Source organism: Micromesistius poutassou, assembly GCF_964030765.1.
Source record: "Micromesistius poutassou genome assembly, chromosome: 11".
Lineage (NCBI taxonomy): Eukaryota > Metazoa > Chordata > Actinopteri > Gadiformes > Gadidae > Micromesistius > Micromesistius poutassou.
Genome location: NC_140281.1, coordinates 1,895,487 through 1,912,986, shown reverse-complemented (window position 1 = coordinate 1,912,986; position 17,500 = coordinate 1,895,487). Strand labels below are relative to the sequence as shown.

General features: G+C 44.0%; 3 protein-coding genes across 4 annotated transcripts in view; 2 read left to right on the top strand and 1 right to left on the bottom strand.

Annotated features, from left to right (window-relative positions):
• Positions 1–2,604: 2,604 nt before the first annotated feature.
• LOC311355861 (stomatin-like) lies at positions 2,605–7,825 on the bottom strand (the record flags this gene model as incomplete). Its single annotated transcript, XM_084475677.1, has 7 exons — positions 2,605–2,814; positions 3,341–3,475; positions 3,721–3,924; positions 4,306–4,388; positions 6,308–6,380; positions 6,741–6,844; positions 7,768–7,825. The coding sequence occupies 7 exons, from the start codon at positions 7,823–7,825 to the stop codon at positions 2,605–2,607; spliced, it is 867 nt and encodes a 288-aa protein (XP_084331803.1).
• An 849-nt stretch (positions 7,826–8,674) lies between these two features.
• Positions 8,675–11,053, top strand: LOC311355620 (SH2 domain-containing protein 1B). The gene is made up of 4 exons (XM_084475406.1): positions 8,675–8,982; positions 9,276–9,336; positions 9,705–9,885; positions 10,259–11,053. Exons 1-4 carry the CDS (start codon positions 8,840–8,842, stop codon positions 10,291–10,293), a joined length of 420 nt encoding a protein of 139 aa, XP_084331532.1. The 5' UTR covers positions 8,675–8,839; the 3' UTR covers positions 10,294–11,053.
• A 444-nt stretch (positions 11,054–11,497) lies between these two features.
• cip2a (cellular inhibitor of PP2A) overlaps positions 11,498–17,500 on the top strand; it is a 12,908-nt gene continuing 6,905 nt past the window's right edge. For both annotated transcript variants that reach the window (XM_084475092.1, XM_084475091.1), the window contains exons 1-13: positions 11,498–11,630; positions 11,865–11,967; positions 12,073–12,220; positions 12,414–12,526; positions 12,662–12,756; positions 12,914–13,010; positions 13,153–13,275; positions 13,728–13,873; positions 14,313–14,388; positions 14,715–14,960; positions 15,539–15,701; positions 16,812–16,959; positions 17,208–17,307. In XM_084475092.1, coding sequence (XP_084331218.1) covers positions 11,866–11,967; positions 12,073–12,220; positions 12,414–12,526; positions 12,662–12,756; positions 12,914–13,010; positions 13,153–13,275; positions 13,728–13,873; positions 14,313–14,388; positions 14,715–14,960; positions 15,539–15,701; positions 16,812–16,959; positions 17,208–17,307 — 1,557 coding nt within the window. In that variant the 5' untranslated portion in view covers positions 11,498–11,630; position 11,865. The remainder of the gene's footprint in view (positions 11,631–11,864; positions 11,968–12,072; positions 12,221–12,413; positions 12,527–12,661; positions 12,757–12,913; positions 13,011–13,152; positions 13,276–13,727; positions 13,874–14,312; positions 14,389–14,714; positions 14,961–15,538; positions 15,702–16,811; positions 16,960–17,207; positions 17,308–17,500) is intronic.

The following is a 17,500-nucleotide window of genomic DNA, read 5'->3' as shown; positions in this document are numbered from 1 at the left end:
ACCTTAATTGTGGGATGAATATGGTGTCAATGTTGCATTCAGTCACTGTACCGTCATATTTTTGGCCAATATTGATCCATCAGCTATCAATATCTCTCTATCAATATTGGTGCACTTATTTTTTCAGTCAAGTCAAGACCAGCGTCTCAAGACCTTGAGACCTGTGTCTCAAGGTCATTACAATCATTTTCGACTTTCCTCTGCAATGTATGAAGGGCGCAAGTCAAAAACAGAGGCTAATTAAACAGTAGCGTAGTTCAAACAGTAGTAGTTCATAAAAACGAAACCAAAGAGTAACAGAGTCATCTGTATAAGGAGGATGTTTTCTGGTTGGGCGGAGCGGGCGGACACATGATTGCAGGTTACCGGGTTCTGGCGACCCACGCCACACGCAGGGTATTAATAGTTCTTCAGATGGCCATGCCCAGAAGGAGCCCGCATTAAACGGTACAGTATAGAGAGTTAAATACATGGCATTTAGGGCCTGAGAACAGGGTAGAAACAGCCAAACGCTCGGAAGGCAGTAAACTCATGCCTGCAGCTATACTGTCATTACCCATGTCCCTTAAACAGAGGCTCAAGAGAAATAGTCCTACATGGGTCTTTAACAAAGAATTTTGATTTCAAGTATTTCGATATGAGTTAATTGCCAAAGAAAAGCAAAGTTATGTATTTTTATAGGTGTAACAAATAGGGATGTATCTCTTTAAGAAAGGTGTGTGGGTGCGGTTAACACTTAACACTCACGTATATATAGCACCGGTCACAAAAGAAGCCTTCTTTCATTTCCTGTCTGGTGTGCCAGCATAACGGCAGGTATGACTTGGTTTTGTATCGTTAGCATGTAGCCTTATGTTACCCTCATGTTTATAGTTGCATTATGTTTGTGTGCTGTTGGCATTGTGTCCCAGGGCCCCAGTGATTGGTAGATGTCTTGGTGTGGTCATCCCCAAAGACATACCTCACACTTTTGACCTCAATTTCTGCTTGTTGACTTATTGATTCATATTTGAACCTCTGACCCTGTCAGGAGTCTATATTGTTGTTTTGCCCATAGATACTTCATTTTTACAACTAGTTGTCCTTTTGCTTGTATACCATTTGAAAAAAAACTACACTTTTGTTTTAAACGTAATTTCCTTTGTCATACTTTAAATTACAGTAATAAATAAATTCACATTGCTATAACATCTGACATTGACTCCACATGTCTGTTCCTCTTTCCATGCACATGGTGGCATTGTTCTCATCTTAGCACAGTGATCTCTGAGCCAGCTTTGTCCCATTGGCCAATATGCTTTTGGGTGTGTGGGTTGATATTCTTGGTTCCATGTCCAGCCCCCAGAGAGGTAAGGCAGTGTGTTCAGTTTAACAGCAGGACAGTTTCATTGATTTATTTATATTAGGAAGCATATTAATCTAGAGATCAAACTGAATAAGGGTTAACTCACAACAGATACGTCTGAATGGGATTGATCATATCCTTTGGTCTGAGGTGTTTTTCTTTACTATTTTATTCTATAGTCATTATTATATTCATTATTAGTCATTATCCACTTACAATCATTACTCACTTGCAGTGGATTTTTAGAGACATCATTTGTGAGCAGGAAGTGGCGCCTTGCTCAAGGAGGCCTACAGGAGACATGGGGGTTCGGAACCCAGAATGTGTGTCCCATGTGCTGAGCTGGCAAGGCATGCCGGGCAGGAGAGAAGGCAGGTGGGGTCACGCTGTCCTAGCCAGCTAATCTGGGCGGTTTAGCTTCAGAAGCCACGCCTATCCTACATGCCTCAAGTCTATGATTGGCTGAATCGCCTGAGCGTTGTATTGAGCTCTCGCACGAGGGTTTTAAAATAATGACTAAATAACCGACTGAATATCTATTCATCTTAGTATTCCTATCTTCTCATATTCCAACCACTATCATCCTCACCTGTGGGCTAGTCTACATCTCACCTTGTTGTCCTGCTGGTAAGCTGTGGCCGGTAGGTAAATACCATTTACCGATGTTGTTCCTGCAGCCATGGTTATGCCATGTCACTACATTTGAGGCACATATCAGGCCCAAAACAGAGTCTGATGTGCAGTCTTGTGACGTTAAGCACACTACATACAACTTAAGAAAAATAACTTGTAGAGGCAAAATTCATATTTATTAATACATATTATATAATACATATTTATATCAGAGGACTTATCCAATAATTTGTGTAAATGGTTAAAATGTAACAGTAGAATCGAAGCTTCACATCAGTAAAATGTCAAAACATATATACAAAATAATATATTTTTTGCATTCAGCTAACACCAAAATCATAGGCTACAGTATGCATGGTGTTGTAACTGAATCGGTTGGTGCTACGCCAATGCATTGTAAGACATTGTGTGACTCTTAATTTTACGTTCAGACTAGCCGATGTTTGACCTTTTGTCAGACTGGTGCGACGGACCCCCCTAAGTGAAGGAGTAGACTCACAAATCAAATCCGACCGTAGGCTTACATCAAAAGTCTGACGGCAGACGAGCTCAGATCCTGGTGAACGGGTGTTTCACCTTCATCACGCTTCACATCTGTTTCGACCAATCAGGTTGCATCTGGCCCACTAGTGAACCAGTGGGGGTGTCGGAAGGAGGGCGTGTGGAGTGAAGGGCGTGGCCAGAGGCAAGGGCAAGAGCACGGTGGTGGAGGAGGAGCTGGAGGCGACGGAGGGCAGGCTGATGAGGTAGCGGAGCTGGAGGCCCATGGGGGTCAGGGTCCTCGCTGCGAGCTGCAGGCTGTGGGAGGCCCTCTCCTCGCCCTGTGCCGCCATCACCTGGAGAACACACACACACACACGCACACACACACACACACAAATACAGATATACACACGCACACATACACACACATACACATGTATGTGTGTCACACCCACACACACATGTATGTGTGTCACACCCACACATGTGTGGGTGTGAATCAGTCGCGTGCGGTGACTTTAGACATGAGGTGTTGAAAATGCATCCTACTGCTTAACCAGATACAGTACTTTCTATACCCCTCTCTCACCAAAGCGGGCGATGACCTGGAGCGCATGCGTGAGATATACCGCATTAAGGCATTCATTCAGGTTAGATTCACATTGAGACCCAAACCCACAGTATACACATCATGGACTGCCCGCCACTGGTGTGTGCACATGAGTTCATGTCTGTGTGTGTGAATACATTTGTGCAGTAGAACCATACAATGAAATGTGCTTATGCAGCCTCTAAAACAATGCTCACACAAACACTCACACAATAAATAGTATAAAACGCATAATAATACATCTCTGTGTATGTGTGTGTGTTATGAACCTGGGCCCGGGCCTGCTGGGCAGCTGTGGCCTCCACAGCCATACATCGCTGCAGGCCCTGGGGGAGGGTCAAGGCCTTCAGCTCCACCCGCTCCACCACAGCGCCCCACGCCCTGGACTGGACGCTCAGCACCTCCTGTTCAAGAAACCAGACATCCACAGCCCGCAACATGTCCGTCTGTATCATGAGCGGAGATACAATACAATACAATACAATACAATACAATACAACTTTATTAATCCCACTAGGTGGCGAGCAGCTTGTTGTACAAACAGCAACATACAAACAACAAATACACATACACAACTACGGAGCGTCTAGTAGTCAACTTGCAGATGGATTGGAGATGGCAGACTGTGGATGTGCCTCCATGGATGTACCTCCATGGTGCGGCCGATGCCCCTCCTCTGGGCCATGATTTCAGAGAGGGTGTGTGTCCCCAGGGCGGCCCTGAGGGTGGTCTGGGCCAGGGTGTGAGTGGCCAGGCTGCCGTCCAGCACCCGCGTCACCCACAGGGCCGGCTCCGTCACCCGGTAGAACAGCACCGCGTCCACCCTCAGCGGCACCCAGTCCATCGTCAACACCTGGCAGGAGACGGGGAAAATGGCGATGAACGAACATGAACATGAAACAAGGCGGGTGGGATGTTTTGATATGATTTGCCGTCTCCACAGAGACACCACTGAAACGGAAATGTCACAGTGATCAAACCCAAACCGCGGTACAACGCGAGATCATCTGCAACTTTGGCCTTTGTCAGCTGAAATAAAATATACTTAGTTTGAAGTATGCTGTGCATTACTGCCCTCGTTACGAGGGCAGGATAGTGTAGAGACCCTGAAATGACTTCAGTAGGCTAGGTGCCCTAAAGACAAGTTCAGTATTTCTAGTCGATTCCCAATCTTATTTTCCGGCCTAGCAGTAATCAACTACGTTGAACCATATTTTATGGCGACAACACTTACCTCTTGTGGAGGCATGTCATAGTACACCGTTCTCATGTCCACCTTCCTGATGACGTCCAGCCAGGGAATGATCCAGAACACTCCTGTAGGAAACGCCTCACATGTCAAACCCAGGAGGATCACCCAGGCCGCTCGTGGTTAAGACCCAGGTACAATAGATAGGTAGGCGTACTTGTCTGGCTGTTCCCATGTAATGAGCTCCCCGATGAAGGAGCTCCACTACCAAAGGGGCACAGGGGAAGTAGTTGCAGTGGCGGAGCCAGAGGGGTGGCCGGGGTGGCACTGGCCACCCCTGGAACCCGATTGGCCACCCCAGGTGCCACCCCTCCCGCGTTGGCCCCCCCCCCCCCCCCGTTGACAATCGCGTTCGCCCCCCCCCCCCCCCCGTCGACAATCGCGTTCGCTTTTGCATCCCCCCCTGGTCAACAATTCAATATGGACCCCCCTATAAAAGCCTTGGCCACCCTCTTGCCACCCCTTGTAAAAAAGTCTGGCTCCGCCAATGAGTAGTTGTCTGCATAGATCTTGTAGTTCTGGCCTTCTGGAAGCGTGGAGGCAAGCTTCATCACAACCAGAGGCGCAGCTTGTGAACAGGCAAGGCAGGCAACTGCTTCGGGGCCCCGGGCCACCAGGGGGCCCCCAAGAAAATAAAAAAATTACTAATTTTTTTAAAGTATATAAGTATCATCCCTATGGCATTTACCACTTGTTTGACGAAAATGATCTGCCAGACTTTGACAAACGGTTCAAGACTTTGCTTTAGTCGAGCCAATCATTGCATTCATGAGCTAAAAAAAAAAATTGGCAGCACTGTTTCACCTGAACACTTTCACCTGTCTGCAGTGGAAGATGAGATTTTGACAGCACATGCTGATATTGAGCTGAAGTCCAGGGCCCATGGACAATTTGGGAACTTGCTCACAAAGGAAAAGTATCCAAACATGAGGAAATGTGCCAACTCCTCGACTGCATTATTGGCTCTACTTATTTATGCCAGTCAGCCTTTTCCCACATGATAATTAGTAAGTCCAAATAGCGTTCCACCATCACTGATGGTCATTTGGAAGCCTGCTTGAGACTAGCTTCCAGCAGCTACTCTCCGGACTATGAAACCCTGGCTGACTCCATTCAGTGCAAGTCATCAGTGTATGTACTCAGTATATATAAATAAATATATGTTTAGTATATTTTAATCTAGGTAGATCATTTTGACCTGGTCATTTTGAAAGTAGCTTGCAGGCCGAAAAAGTGTGGGCACCCCTGAGCTAGGTCAAGCATTTGCCCTAGCAAAGGCCAGTAATCAGCATTTGTAATTTATTTGCTGTTATATTGATGTTCAGAATATCGTATGTAGCACCTTTAAGGGTTTTGATGAGCACTGGAATTTTAATGTGGGTTTAATTACCTAATAAAACTATTCACAAGTACTCAATTGCTGTAACTAATTTGAGATAATTAATACCAAGTCACTTCACACCTCTGTTAGGTGTGCATTTCATACTATGTTTTCGTCTATGTTTTTCTATTTTTTTTGTTTTATTGTTCTACATTTGTATTAATATAGTGCTATCCAATGTAAACACTGACTCTTTTTCAGTGGAGTGCAATATTCAATGTCTTTTGATTTGAGTACATAGCATTTGCACTAGCCATGGCATGTAAAACAGCATTTGCAAAATAAATGCTTTATGCATGGATGAACACTGGAACACTGGATGAATACTGTTTTGGTCAGTATTAATATAATATAATGCTGATGAACGTTGGTTGGAGGGGCCCCCCAGGTTGAGTGAGTTCCCCGGACCTATCAACACATTTACCAACCAATAGAATTGCGAGGACAAAGAATAGCACCCATTGACTATGTAAATATGGTAAAAAAAAATAAATAAAGAATTGTGGGGGATATCTTAAAGTGCTGTTGTAATATTGCTACCAAGGGCAAAAATAAAAAATATATAATATAAAAATATATATAATATTAAAAAAAATATATATATACCCGGTCCTTTGGCCTGTCCTTTAACGACCCGTCCCAGTCGAAAGATCACCGCCCTCTCATACTCCTGCACTACCTGCAAAGGTTTGTTGGACCACAGATTGTATTAGACCAAATGCGCTCTTTTTGTATCATAGACATAGATAGACATATACAATTGATGAGACAACACTTTTGATTGCATGCATGTGTAAGTAAGTAAATAAGTAAGTAAGTAAGTAGATACTTTATTCATCCCCTTGGGGAAATTCAGGTATCCAGTAGCAACAGACAGTACAGTTGACAAACAAAATGGACAATCAGTAAAAGTGAACAAAATAAGTCAATAAAAGTCAATAGAAAGTGAGCAATATTGCACATAATTAAAATAAAAAAGATCCAGAGGTAAATACAAAAATTAATTAATTAATAAATAGCATGTATGTAGTGTATGTACCTTGATGCAAATCCAAGCGGTGAAGGGGAAGGTAGCGAGGATGAAGAAGACCGAGAAAGTCGTCAGCATCGTGGCGAACACGTCTGAGACATCACGGCTTAGGGCTGGGGCAGGGTGGATGGGAAGCAATCAACACACCGTTACGTTAGTGTATGAAGCTGCAACATCGATGTATGCAGTTGTGTATTGTACGCGAGTTCTTGTACTTTGTAACTGTATTTAAATATATTTTGGGCACTAACTTTGTACTTTAAGCGAGTATTAATAAAAACAAAATAACTTTCTACTCGGCTACATTCATATGCTAGGCCTACATGAAGAAAGTATTTGCTTTTTACTCCAATGCATTTCAATGGACAACGATCGTAACGTTACATTTTGCATGCAGCCCTTTCTGCAGTGCCTGTCTGAGTGAAAACGTTTTCTCATACAAGGGGATATTTTGTCAACTTTAGGGACACACTTTTTTTTACTTGTTGACTTCTTTTATAGTCGTTCTTCACTAAAACTCGAGTATGTTTCAATACTTTAACAACCAACATACTCAAATGATGGACGCATTGCTTTGGTGCGTTTTTCAGCCTCTGTTCAGCCTCTAAATGAATGGCAGTGAATGAGGGAGCGGCACAAATTCTTCGGCAACTTAAATAGCAATGCAAAGCAAGTAGTCGTTTTTATATTAATATTAAATCATAACTATGTGTTATATAAAACAAACATAATAGATGTAGGCCTATAGCCTACCTTTATTTATGTTTTTTTTTTTTTTACCTCCACATGATAAAAAAACCTTTGAATAAAAATTCGGTTGAAAATGTAAACGTGTTGTTCTTTTTAACCAGAAACACCGCAGCTCCCCGTTTAGTTTTTGTTTCCAGTATTTAACAGCCCGGTCTTGCCCTCTCCAATATGGTGGCGAAGTTGACGTAGGCTACGCTTCAAAGGCCAGCGGGGCGTCTGTGTGTATATGCACCACTCAAAATGCGCTCGCGAGGAAACGCTCAGACTGTATATCGGAACATCTTACCAGCTTTCTGCCTCGAACCGTCATCGTCGACCACTCCGACCTTGTTCCGGATGGCCATCGCCCTTAGTACGGTCTCTTGCTTGACCAAAGATTGTTTTGTTCAATTGGGTTGTTTTTTTGACTTTCCTTATTACGGCATTGTAAGCCCGTGTCAAAAACATAGATGTAGTAGACCTATAATAAGATCGGATCAGAAGGATCACCGTTTGACCCTCCGCTTGCAGACCTCCGCGTCACGTTGCTTAGCAACGACCCTGCTCAGTTCAGTGCGCACCTGTAGTCTTTTGTTAGTATCAACCAGGTATCAATGAAAACATATTTTGGTATTTTTATTTATTTATTTTACATAACTGACATAACTTGTCGTGTGCTCTCATAATTTAGATGTCTTAAAAATTAAATTAGTGGTACCCAAGCTCGAGGTCAGAAATTAAATTGGGGCCCCCTGATATGCATTTGGGCTATAGCTGTAGATATTTCATGATGCATTTAGGATATATACTGCATATATATTTATTTTAATAGGTCTCAGACATCTTGTATATCCAAACCGACTGTGATGATGTCTACTAATGATTCATAGCCACAAGGAAACTCTACTAATCACTTAGATTAGATTAGAGTGATGAGATCTACATTCACTGGGACGTTGATATTACCGGCAGATGTTGATTGGGTAAAAACATTTGTGTGGAAGCAGATACACAAACATCAAAGCTCCATGCGGACATACATACAGGGTGACAAAGCCATACAAGGCACAAAGTCACAAACCAACATTTCCTGTTCTGTATGTTCACAGCACTCAGATTCAGCCATCTCATTAATCAACTTCCTGTAAGAAAAAGAAGAAGGGTCCAAAGAGTTTCACATCAGCTGTGCCATTGGCTCTAAGACCGTTGTTCGAGACTACCGCCGCACAATGTACGGTCTAAGCAGTCCGCTATAGCAGAACCACCTCACTCACCGACCATAAAGAGAGGGTTTGTAGAGAGAGAGAGTGTGTGTGTGTGTGTGTGTGTGTGTGTGTGTGTGTGTGTGTGTGTGTGTGTGTGAGAGAGAGACATAGACCATGGCTGTGGTGTGGCCCCAGTGCTACCACGGAGGGGCCACTAAGAAAGAGTGTGAGGAGCTCCTGGGGAAGGTGGCCAAGGAGGGAGCCTTCCTGCTCCGGGACAGCGAGACGGTGAAGGGGGGGCTGTGCCTGTGTGTCTAGTGAGTACCCGCCTGTGAGGCTTATCCATGTCCCCGTCGCTATGCAGTGCTGCATTATATCATATTTGTGTTATTATAATAATCATATGCTGATATGGAATAATTGTGTCTTGTGTTTCATTGGGATGGCAATTGTTAATAATGCTGATATTTTAATATATGTATATTATATGTATATATGTATATGTATAATATATGTATTTTAATATATGTATCTTGAATAAATTCTGTGTTGGATTTAATTCTTGATTAAATTGCCTTCTACAATGATCCATTGTGTGTTTGATCTGCAGTAAGGAGAACATTGTGTACACCTACAGAGTGCTGATTTCTGCCCAACGCTACTCTCTAATAGTAGGGTCATGCACACACACACACACACACACACACACACACACACACACACACACACACACACACACACGCACACATGCGCATACACACACACACACACACACACACACACACACACACACACACACACACACACACACACACACACACACACGCACACATGCGCATGCACACACACACACACACACCCACACCCACGCACACGTGCACACCCATAGACACACACACACACACACACACACACACACACACACACACACACACACACACACACACACACACACACACACATATAATAATATAATATAATAGATGCCATCCATACACTACCCTGCTTTAAAGCCTGATGGGTCTGTCCCCTTTTGTAGGCAGCCGAAGGTGTGCCGAAGGTGTACTTTAACAACCTGCAGGAACTGATTGTCCACTATAGGAAGAGGGACCAGGGCTTAGCCACTGAACTGCGCTTCAGCACCATCAAAGTGATGCCCCCTTGCATCAAGCCCAAACCGCTCAAAGACCTAGAGTCGGCCAAGGAAAATGACTATGAAAGTATGTATCTTGGTTGCAGCACATGTAATAATGGTTTTATATACTTTAAGATACTGAAAACCTGTGCTGCTATTTCACTGCAGCCATCACTTTGGTTCAAATGGTTTGCGCGTACTAACAGAATAACCCCTCCGTACATTGGTTCATTATATTGTTATTGTTTTGTTATTATGAAGGTTGTTTTGTTATTAGTGTTTTTAGTGTCATACTTGATTTCAAATAATTGTAAGTAAAAGTAATAGCTGCAGGGAAATATTTTGCCACATAGCGCATCTTTAATATGTTTCCCTATAATTAGCCCACTTGTTTTATCCGTTTTAAATAATACTAATTTGACATTCCCTTTGTGTGGATCTCTTTGTTTTGAAAACAGATTCCTATGCCACGTACGTCACCGTCTTGCCCTGAAGGAACTGGCGACACAGGGCATAAATGCTGCAAACTGCAAAAGCTAAAAGTTCTTCATTTTAGAGTTTCAGGATAAAGTAAATAGTTGTTTTCCCAAGCTGCATCAGTGGCTTGTGGCTCCTTTTATTTCAAGAAATTAACTTTGTCATGACTTGGTTTTGTGTTTTCATAACATTGATATTATATTATTATATTATATATTATATATATTATAGATATTTTTTCGCTATACATCTCTTTATGCCTAATGCCTTGTTGTTTGTTTATTACATAAGTAATAATATATTTTGATTTTTTTTAACATTTTGTATTCTTCTCTATTTGTTATTTGTCTGATATGATTCCAATTATTATGAATGGTTTTGTATAAATAACCTAATCTATAAAATTGCATTCTATTCTACTCTAGACTATTCTGTAAAAGTGCATTTTATCTGGAAAACCCCATTTGGTGAATTGTATTGCAAGACTAAAAGCAAGAAGTACAACAATTGTGTTGGTTTATTTGATTTTATATTCCTCTTTTTGAGTTTTGGAGTTTTGTCCTTGTATTTCACTTTAAATCTCACAGATTTGAACTTGCCTTTCTGAATTACTAACAGGGAATCAACAGTGAATTATCTAATGTGTAATATTATATCATCATAGATTGTTTGTTTTGTATTGGACGATTGCATAGGCTAGAAGCTAGAAGCATAGGCTGCTTATGCATAGATTAGTTGTGTATCTGTCTGTACAAAGACGAGCAGTGCAATGGGACATGAACGAAACATAATTTCTTGGATCCAAAAATATATAAAAATCGAATGATTTGAAATGAATAAAATCATAAACAATACAAAATATACATGTGTAGATCCGCAAATGTATGCTGTACAATAGATTAGAATAGAAGTGTTCCTAAAACTATCACTGCTGCCCTCTCCTGGTTGTCTTTTGCGATGCCTGATTACGTCACGGTCACGTGTCCTACTACGATGGTGCTTATGGGAGGGGGGGGGAGAGCATATTTAATTTTCTGTAAGTATGTGAGTAAATAAGTATAACTAATGTAACTCAATTTATGTATTTGAATTATTTTTTTATTGTTGACTTTGCACTTTTAGAGGCAACATATACCAAATTGACTACGTTATGCCAATTGATGTATGTTATACCTCCCCTGCTGGGTACATGGACCCGTCCACTTCTGTTTGAAGTTGAAAGCGGGAGGAAGTCACTGCTGCTGTTGTGTCTCTGGCAAAATGTATACCAAGATAAACAACCCGCTATAGCGTTGACAGACTATTACAAGACTGCTATATTGAATCGTTACGTTTTACTAAACATTGACACAGGTAATATTATGAAACTAGACATCATCCAACTGGTAAACAGGGTGAATTACGTCAACTAGCACTTCTGTTAGCAGTAACAGTATTGTAGCTTCACGTTAGATATAGGTGTATAAAGGACAAAACCTATAAGTGCCCCATGACAAATACTTTATGCTAATTTATTTTCTGTTCTCTGTTTTGAATGCCAGTCAGTGAATGTAAGTACTATTTTGATTTGATGAGTTTTGCCTCCAGGATGGACATGACTATGTGCTTGAAGTCGCTGCTCCTGGCCATCCAGCAGTACAGGGACTGCATGTCCACCCAGACCACTGCCAAGCTACAGAAACAAGTAGAGGTGAATGCTGCGCCACTTCTTTAGTTTGTCTCCATGTGTCCTATAACTGCACCTTTCAGAGTGTAATCCGCTCCCGTCTCCCTCTGTCTCCCTGTGTGTTTTCAGGAGCTGTCCGGCCTAAAATGCGACCAGCTGCTGTTGTCTGGCAAGATGCTGCCCAGTGAGTGTGTCAGTGGTCTGGTGGAGGTCGCAGGAAACCCCAACAGCAGTCCTGTCCTCATAGGCACCATCGTCGCTCTGCTGGCAAAATTAGGTTAGTGCCGCATCCTTCCTCCCACTGTCTCTATTACCATTGAGTTATTTAGCCAATGCTGTTATCCAAAATGGGACATACATCATTTAAACAATAGAGATAGGTGAGGCATCTTTCTCAAGGAGGTAGAATAGGTGGAATTGGGGTTCAAACCCTGAACATGTGTTGATTTCAACCTGCCGCTCTGTTTAAGCCCATGACGAGGACAGCCGCGAGATGCTCCACAGTAGCTACAACCTGACCAGCACACTGGCCTCTGTCATCCATCAGCACAGCGCAACTCCTGGCAAGCCACTCGTATTACAGGTAGGTCGATACGTCAAGCACATGTATGCGTTGCCTTCAGTTATAAAGGACTTATTGTGTTTGATGTATGTGTTGTCCATGTGTATAAGTTCATAGTGCTTGTGGTATATAATAAAGTATCATGGGGTTTTTCAGTGTTTACAGGTTCTGCAGAAGCTTACGTACAACACGCGAGTTTTCCACTCTACAAACTACATCCACGAGCTCATAGCCTTTCTCATGACCAACATGTAAGTTACACTCAAAGATATTTTTTATTAAAATCATGTTAGAATCGTTAATGAATCAAGAAAAAAAAGCTCATCTTTGATGTACAGAAATTAAAGATGGTGCTCCCTCTTGCCCTCTTTCTCTCTCCCCCGTGCCCCCCCCTCCTCATCCCAACAGCCAGTCTCATAATGACGACATCACAATGCCGTGCTTGGGCCTCATGGCTAACCTGTGTCGATACAACCAATCTATTCAGGGCCACATCAAGTCTCTGGTAAGACCTTGACCACACTACATTTTTGCGTTCCATGAGTGCGCGGGTAGGGTTAGAAAAATGTTCACAACATGTAGTCCTGAATGCGAGAGTGTGTGTGTTTGTGTCGTAATGTATGATGGTGGCACGTTCTTCCTTGCAGGACAACGTGAAGGCGTTCTACCGCACGCTGGTGAACTTCCTGGCTCACAACAGTCTGACGGTGGTGGTGTTCACCCTGTCCATACTGGCCGGCCTCACGCTCAATGACAAAGTGGGCGAGAAGGTAGGGCCCTGTTTCATCTGGTCCTGGCCCTGTGTTAGATGCGATGGGTGTTAAGCCAAACCAACCAGTATTTGCTGTATCAGATTTCTCATTTCTTCTTATTTAGACACGCATGGGTCACTTTGTCAAAACAATAAACTGATTTACAGAAACTTACAGCAAGTTACAAAATACATGAGAGCAGGTGTGATGAGGTGCAGTGCAGTCAACCACTGATAATATTGATAACATGTTTTGGGAATCTTGCAATTACTAGCTCTCCTGCATATTGTCAATCAAATTCTTCATTATCCAATCACAGCCCTACACTTCTGACTTTTTAAAGAAGAAATTACATTTTTTAACTTAACTTTGTTGAAGATAATCCCAGCACTTTACTGCATTTTTGTTGTTCACTGTGTGCCATTTAGCATTATGCTAATTAACATTGGTCTCCTCTTCTCATCTTTCAGCTGTTTGATGCCAAAAACATCCACCAGACATTCCAGCTCGTCTTTAACATCATCGTCAATGGTGACGGCACTCTGACCCGGAAGTACTCTGTTGACCTCTTGGTTGACCTTTTAAAGAGCCCCAAGATTGCAGATTACCTTACCAGGTACGCCCACGTCACTCACACATACTTACCATTGTGTTTTTCTTAATATTTCAGTTGCTATAGGAACGGTGTATAACTGGTATAAAGAAGAGTGTGTCTCTTTAGACTGCTTATCCACACCCTCCTTTCTTGATAAAAAAAAAAAGGGAAGCCTTATTTCCTTTGGCACCCTGTTTTACCAAGTACAATGCTTTATCTCCTATGTGAATATCGTAACAACAAACTAAAGTAAGTAAAGTAAGCCTCTCTTCAAAGTGAAGCCACGATTTGAAATTAAGGTAAAGGAGAGGGTTACTACGCATATGTATTAAGTAAAGTAGTAGTGGTGTGATTAGAGATAATGACCGGGAGGTTATCCAAGGAGCATATGTCTGGATAGTATTCCATATCTACATCATACGGAACACAATAATGATTGGTTGTTTGCTCTAATGTGCAGGTATGAGCATTTCTCAGCCTGCGTGTCTCAGGTGATGGGGCTTCTCCATGGAAAAGAGCCCGACTCTGCAGCCAAGGTAGGTGTGTGTGTGTGTGTGTGTGTGTGTGTGTGTGTGTGTGTGTGTGTGTGTGTGTGTGTGTGTGTGTGTGTGTGTGTGTGTGTGTGTGTGTGTGTGTGTGACAAACAGGATATAAAAATGTCCCATGCATTACCATTGCACCTCAGCACCTCAAACTTCGCAGTGGTGGGTGCTCAAAGTGGTGGCTGGCTTACATTTGATCAAACCCAGTATCGGTTTACTTCTGCATACAAATGTAAAAATAAAAATCCACCAGCCGCAGTGGCTAATGCATGAAAAAATACATGACACTACTGCGCACGCGCGTGTGTGTCTCTCTGTAGGTCTTGGAGCTGCTGCTGGCAGTGTGCAGCGTCTCTGGGCTGCGGGCGCTGCTCTGCGATGTGGTCTTCCAGCCCGCGGTGCCCCGGCTCAGGGCCGGCCTCGGGCGTCGCCCGGGGGCAGGGCGCGACGCGGGCTCCAAGCCGGAGCAGCCCGGGCTGAGCCTGGTGAGGTGGCTGAGCGGCCCGCTGGAGGCGGCCGAGTCGTGCTCCATGAAGGCCCTGCAGCTGCTCAACGAGCTCCTGGAGGTACGTGGCCTCGCTGGGGCAAACCAGTGCGGTGGTTCTCAGACCGTTTTTTTTTACTTTGACCCGTTTGGATATTTTCTAGCTATACTTTCATCAGCACAAAACATTCATTGGTGGGAGAAGAATCAAACTACTGAGAGCCAGGGGTTGCTCTTGCTTTATTGTTTTCAGGCACTTTTCTGGTATAAAGGACTTCTCTTTTTATGTTCAAAGTACTTGTGACTTTGCATCTGTGACTCCAGTGACTTTGCATCTGTTCTGTTTCATCTTTCTTAAAGTCAAGTCAAAGTCAAAAATAATAATTGTGAAATATATATATATATATGTATGGAGAGAGAGAGAGAGAGAGAGAGAGAGAGAGAGAGAGAGAGAGAGAGAGAGAGAGAGAGAGAGAGAGAGAGAGAGAGAGAGAGAGAGAGAGAGAGAGAGAGAGAGAGAGAGAGAGAGAGAGAGAGAGAGAGAGAGAGAGAGAGAGAGAGATGTGTTATGTTATCCAGATCAATGTTTATCATGGGTGGTTTGTGTGTGTGTGTGTGTTTCCGTGCGCATCTGTGTGGTTTGTGCATGCGTGTGTGTAGGAGGCGCTGGCGGGCGACAGTGTGTCGCCGTGCGTGCTGAGCTTCGTGGAGATGCTGCTGCCTGTGCTGCTGGAGCTGCTGAAGGGGCTCCGCTCGGCGCAGGGCGACGCCCAGCTCAGGAGGCACTGCGTCCGCAGCGCCCGCGTCACCCACCTGCTCATCCATATCCTCCACCCCCTCAGCCGGCCCCTCCGTCTCACTCTGTCTCAACCCAGTCTCGCTCTGTCTCACTCCGTCTCTCCCCCCCTGTCTCAGTCTGTCTCACTGTGTCTCTCTCCGTGTTCACTCTGTCTCACTACATCTCATTCTACCTCACGCTGTCTCACTACATCTCACTCTGTCTCACTACATCTCACTACATCTCGGCCCCCCTTGTCTCACTCTGTCTCACTCCATCTCTCCCCCTGTCTCAGTCTGTCTCACTGTGTCTCTCTCCGTGTTCACTCTGTCTCACTACATCTCGTTCTGTCTCACTCTGTCTCACTACGTCGCACTCTGTCTCACTACATCTCGTTCTGTCTCACTCTGTCTCACTACATCGCACTCTGTCTCACTACATCTCACTCTGTCTCACTACATCTCACTACATCTCGCCCCCCCTTGTCTCACTCTGTCTCAGTCCATCCCACTCTGTCCCCTCCACCTCACTCAGTTTCACCGTCTCACTCTGCCTCTCTCGGTCTCACTCCGTCTCTCGTGCAGCGTGTTTACCACACCCTTCATTGTATTGAAGTTCTGATGGAGTGAACAAACACTGATGGCTATCTGGTGGTTTGGACTCGGCTGGCGGTTACAAACCGGACGCGGTTACAAACAGGAAGTCCCCGTACCTTGTAGGTCGACACTGCATAATGGTAAATGTGGTAAAAAGAGTGTTTCCCATACATAGGCCAATGTGTAGCGCACCGCCACAGATTGAACAATGGGCGAACAAAAGATTCCGCTTTTCTTATTTATTTTAATTTTAATGCGATTTAAAAAATTTAACTCCGCCAGCCCGTAATTGTGCCCCCCCCCCCCCCCCCACACTGAAATGGTCCTCATTTATACAGCGCTTTTATCCAAAGCGCTTTTACAGTGTTGACTGACATTCACCCATTCATGCACACATTCACACACCAGGAGCAATTAGGGTGAGGGCGTCTCGCTCAGGGACACCACGACACTCAGCTAGAGGAGCCGGGGATTGAACCAGCAACCTTGCGGTTTACGGAACCTTATGGAATGAGGTTGGAAAAAGGGTGTGTGATCGAAGCCTTAACTAAGCCTCCACTGCTGTGTGGCGAGGAGCAGACCAGGGCGCTGGTCTCTCGTCAGGTGGGCGCGCAGCTCTGTCTGCTGCAGGTGGAGACCCTCCTGGCCTGTTGTCAGGACAACAGCCCCCTCACCAGCCAGCCCCATGGTTCCGACGGTGACCACGTGTGAGTAGCTCAAGCAAGGTTTTGATTTTTTTAAATACGATTTGTCAGGTGTGTGTTTGATGTGGAACCAGATATAAATGTGGTGTGGGGTGTTTAACCAGGTGTGTGTGTGTGTGTGTGGTGTTAAACCAGGTGTATGTGTGTGTGTGTGTGTGTGATGTTAGACCAAGTGTGTGTGTGTGGTGTTAAACCAGGTGTGTGTGTGTGTGGTGTTAAACCAGCTGTGTGTGTGTGTGTGGTGTTTTCAGACAGGTGTTTGCGGAGGCGGTGCTGAAGACTCTAGACCTGATGAGTAAGCTCCGGGGCCAGGTGAAGGACATGGAGACTAGCTTCTACAGAATGCTGCAGGTACGCCCACCCCCACCAAGGAGGAACCCACGCATTCATTCAGCTTCTGGGTTGAGTTTTAAAAGGACAGGCACACTTTCAGTTGAAGCACCAAAACACTAGGTGTTTTCACACTGCCAAATATGCTGTCTTATGCATGCCTTTTTCGCGTAACGGTCTGCGCGTTTACACTGCCGAGATAAATTGCCTGCTT

Bases quoted from the DNA above. Each gene is read 5' to 3' on its own strand.
- LOC311355620 (XM_084475406.1), top strand. From the start codon at position 8,840: ATGGCTGTGGTGTGGCCCCAGTGCTACCACGGAGGGGCCACTAAGAAA. The intron at 8,983-9,275 runs GTGAGTACCCGC...TTTGATCTGCAG, and splicing joins GGGCTGTGCCTGTGTGTCTA to TAAGGAGAACATTGTGTACA. The intron at 9,337-9,704 runs GTAGGGTCATGC...CCCCTTTTGTAG, and splicing joins CCCAACGCTACTCTCTAATA to GCAGCCGAAGGTGTGCCGAA.